This window comes from Macrobrachium rosenbergii, chromosome 20 (genome assembly GCF_040412425.1).
Source record: "Macrobrachium rosenbergii isolate ZJJX-2024 chromosome 20, ASM4041242v1, whole genome shotgun sequence".
Classification (NCBI taxonomy): domain Eukaryota; kingdom Metazoa; phylum Arthropoda; class Malacostraca; order Decapoda; family Palaemonidae; genus Macrobrachium; species Macrobrachium rosenbergii.
In genome coordinates, this window is record NC_089760.1 from 13,507,501 (window position 1) to 13,512,072 (window position 4,572).

General features: G+C 40.1%; 1 protein-coding gene across 1 annotated transcript; it reads right to left on the bottom strand.

The window, feature by feature from the left end:
- Positions 1-3,391: 3,391 nt before the first annotated feature.
- On the bottom strand, positions 3,392-4,261 carry LOC136848902 (myosin light chain kinase, smooth muscle-like). Its single transcript, XM_067121724.1, has one exon. The coding sequence runs from the start codon at positions 4,259-4,261 to the stop codon at positions 3,392-3,394; it is 870 nt and encodes a 289-aa protein (XP_066977825.1).
- Between the last annotated feature and the right edge of the window lie 311 nt (positions 4,262-4,572).

The window sequence follows — 4,572 nt, forward strand, 5'->3', positions numbered from 1 at the left end:
AATCCATATTCACGACCTGGTTAAAGATCCATATTCACGACTTGGTTAAAAATCCATATTCACGACCTAGTTAAATATCCATATTCACGACCTAGTTAAAGATCCACATTCACGACCTAGTTAAAGATCCACAATCACGACCTGGTTAAAGATCCACATTCACGACCTGTTAAAGATGCTTATTCACACCTAGGATATGTTTCTATTGTGGAGACAAAATGGCAGTCCAGGAGGAGATCACATTATAACGCTAGTGAGAAAGACAAGAGCCGAATTCAAAATTTCCTAGGGGGTCTTGATCCTTTATGCAGTTCATGACAGAGCTAAATTGCTTATCCAACAGCCTTACAGTAGCCTCTAATCCCATAGTTTCCCATGCTCTTTGTGACTGTTCGTTGACTTTGGGATTTAGAGAGTTAATGTTTTTTCATCGCCATGGGTAATCACCAAAGTCTAGTTTTATAGACATTGCACCTGTCTTTAGTTACTTTTCATTTGCCTGCTACTGAAAAATAACTATTCTGAATTGCATGAAGAACCAATGCTCCCAAAGGTAAATGCAAAAGTTCCGTACTGGTTAAATATGAATTAATTACAGCACTTTTATTTTGCACCAGGTAACCTGATAAGTGCTGAAATCTAACCACCAATAGTAGTTTGCACTTTCTCCCGCTGCTGTATTCACTGTATAGATTATTCATCAGTTACTATTAGGATCCCTACTACTGTACGAAGACACATCTAGGGAGAGACGCCGTTGTTTCGAAAAGTCAGTGCGCGTGTTATACGCATCATTATCCAGTTACCAGGTCTTCTTCGTTTAACGTGCATTTTCCCATTTTTTATATGGGGTAAGCACGATGCCTTCTTTTGAAGGACTTTGATTTGGCGTTGGGGTAGACCGTAGTAGCCTCGATCGGCTGCCCTGCCTGACATCGCTTAGACCCCGGCAGCGTATGTTTACATGTATCGTACCAAATCCCCGGCTCCCTTTCTCCCAGCAGCGAGGAGAGTTGAGCGGTTAGGATAGTCATCTTTATTACAGGATAAATCAAGAAATGGGTATAGTGCCGGGCACACATTCTATCTCGCTGAAACTGATTTAGTTTTTAAATCGTCTACATCATTACTTTCGATTCAGATTTAAGTAATAAACCTAAAAACGTGCCATATGTTTTGACGAACTCTGCCAATTTTCCCGTCAACTGAAGACCGTCATTTGTGGGTCGGTTAAGCTTACTAACCCTACGCAGCAATTGAGGATTAGTCACTTATGATACCACCTTAAAAGGGCCACTGCTCGATCCACATTTGACACATTTAGAGTTCACCTCACACCACTAATCAAAAACAACCTAATAAATAGGTAGCTATCATCTGGCTGCGATTAGAGTCATTTTATCAAAGATATTTGAGCCCTTTCTTTTTGTATGCCACTTACGCTGAGTACTTAATTCAGACAATCACTTAGATTTAAGGCTAACCACTTAACCACAGCTTTCTTTTGTATCCTGAAGAACTACTGAATCAAACCTTATCACAATCCTCTGCCATTCCTTTTTTAGTTTTCTGTAAAAGAAAACTACTGAGAAGGCTATCTGTCTGTCCATCCGCACTTTATCTGTCCGCCCTCAGATCTTGAAAACTGCTGAGGCTAGAGGGCTTCAACTTGGTATGTTGATCATCCACCCTCCAATCATCAAACGTATCAAATTGCAGCCCTCTAACTTCGGTAGTTTTTATTTTATTTAAGGTTGAAGTTAGCCATGATCGTGCGTCTGGCACCTATAGCACACAGACCACCACCGGGTCGTGGCTGAAAGTTTCATGGGCCGTGGCTGACAGTTCCATGGGCCATGGCGGAGAGTGTCATACAACATTATACTTTGTACAGAAAACTCGATTGCGCCGAAGAAACTTCGGCGAATTTTTTACTTGTTTTATGTTTTGCTGAAGTGAGTGAAGTACTGATAAAGCAAACTATCTGAAACTCTGATAATCCACACAGGAATTCTGTCAAATGGGGCAATCTACTGCCATTCAACTTTGATTCCTCAAACGAACCTCTTCAAGGTGGCATCCCTTCGTAGTATACTCAAACATAACAAATGGGAATATATATGACGAAACGGAATCTAGTCAAAATTTCTGATTTTAACAGATCTTATATTTGAAAGACGAGTACTGGAAATGCATAAAATGGGCCCGAAACTCATACTGCAGAAACACATACTAGCGCCAGCTGTCAGCGTGACATCAATTCATGCATGTAAAAATAGAAACTGGGAAGGTATTAGCATATCTGCTCATATACAGGAAACTAAATCAAAATCCTCCGATTCTTATGAATCAGATTACCCTGAATCTAGAGAATTAACATGTTAAGTTCTAAGTCTCCTTTTTTTAGGCAAAAGGTTCCTGCCGAGAAACACAAAAGTCCAGATGTACGCAACTGTTAAAATGTACCCAGTGAAAAAAAGGGTGTCAATAAAATGTACCCACTTGATAAAACACTTTATGTAGCCATGGGACAAAATGTACCCAGTGCACCAAATGTACCCAAGTGGGTGCATCAATTACATTTTCGTAATAACATTTTATTAATTATTTGCTCTCTGTCCATAAGGTACACTACGTTTTGCTAATTTGATGTACTGTATCTGATGGTACAATTTTTGAGTTGCGTACATCGGTGCTAATGTTTGTTAGGCATTTTTGTTCGTTAGATATATTTTTTACTATCAGTTACATTTTGTTCTTGTGGCACAACTTGTCTATTAGATGCAGTTTGTTTCTGGGTACATTGCGTCTGTTGGGTATATTTTGTCCCCATGGCACATTTTGATGGTTCGATACATTTCGTCTATTTGGGATATTTTGTCCATTGGGCACATTTCGTCCGTTTGATACAATTCGTCTACTGGGTACATTTCGTCAGTTGGGCACATTTGTCCATTGGGTACATTTCGTCTGCTTGATACAATTCATCTCCTGGGTATATATTGCCCATTGGGTACATTTCATCTGCTTGATACAATTCATCTCCTGCGGGTACATATTGCCCACTGGGTACATTTCGTCTGCTTGATACAATTCATCTCCTGGGTACATATTGCCCACTGGGTACATTTCATCTGCTTGATACAATTCATCTCCTGCGGGTACATATTGCCCACTGGGTACATTTCGTCTGCTTGATACAATTCATCTCCTGGGTACATATTGCCCATTGGGTACATTTTATTTGCTTGATACAATTCATCTCCTGGGTACATTTTGCCCAATGGGTACATTTCGTCTGCTTGATACAATTCATCTCCTGGGTACATATTGTCCATTGGGTACATTTCGTCTGCTTGGTACAATTCATCTCCTGGGTGCATATTGCCCATTACATTTCGTCTGCTTGATACAATTCATCTCCTGGGTACATATTGCCCATTGGGTACATTTTATTTGCTTGATACAATTCATCTCCTGGGTACATTTTGCCCAATGGGTACATTTCATCTGTTGGTATAAAACAATCTCCTGGGTACATATTGTCCATTGGGTACATTTCGTCTGCTTGATACAATTCATCTCCTGGGTACATATTGCCCATTGGGTACATTTCTTCTGCTTGATACAATTCATCTCCTGAGTACATAATGCCCATTGGGTACATTTTATTTGCTTGGTACAATTCATCTCCTGGGTACATATTGCCCACTGGGTATATTTCTTCTGCTTGATACAGTTCATCTCCTGGGTACATATTGTCCATTGGGTACATTTCGTCTGCTTGACACAATTCATCTCCTGGTACATATTGCCCATTGGGGTACATTTCGTCTGCTTGATATAATTCATCTCCTGGGTACATATTGCCCATTGGGTACATTTCATCTGCTTGATACAATTCATCTCCTGGGTACATAGTGTCCATTGGGTATATTTCGTCTGCTTGATACAATTCATCTCCTGGATACATAATGTCCACTGGGTACATTTCATCTGCTTGATACAATTCATCTCCTGGGTATATATTGCCCATTGGGTACATTTCGTCTGCTTGATACAATTCATCTCCTGGGTACATATTCTCCACTGGGTACATTTCGTCTGCTTGATACAATTCATCTCCTGGGTACATATTGTCCATCGGGTACATTTCGTCTGCTTGATACAATTCATTTCCTGGGTACATACTGCCCATTAGGTGCATTTCGTCTGCTTGATACAATTCATCTCCTGGGTACATATTGTCCATCGGGTACATTTCGTCTGCTTGATACAATTCATTTCTCATCTACTGCCCATTAGGTGCATTTCTGTCTGCTTGATACAATTAATCTCCTGGGTACATATTGTCCACTGGGTACATTTCGTCCGCTTGATAAAATTCATCTCCTGGGTACTTATTGTCCATTGGATACATTTCGTCTGCTTGATATAATTCATCTCCTGGGTACATATTGCCCACTGGGTACATTTCGTTTGCTTGATACAATTCATCTCTTGGGTACATTTAGTCTATCTAGTACAGTTTGTCATTGGGTACTTTGGGTACTTTGGCTACATATCGTCAGT

Excerpts from the sequence above, each read along its gene's own strand:
- LOC136848902 (XM_067121724.1), bottom strand. The coding sequence starts at position 4,261 with ATGTACCCGATGGACAATATGTACCCAGGAGATGAATTGTATCAAGCA.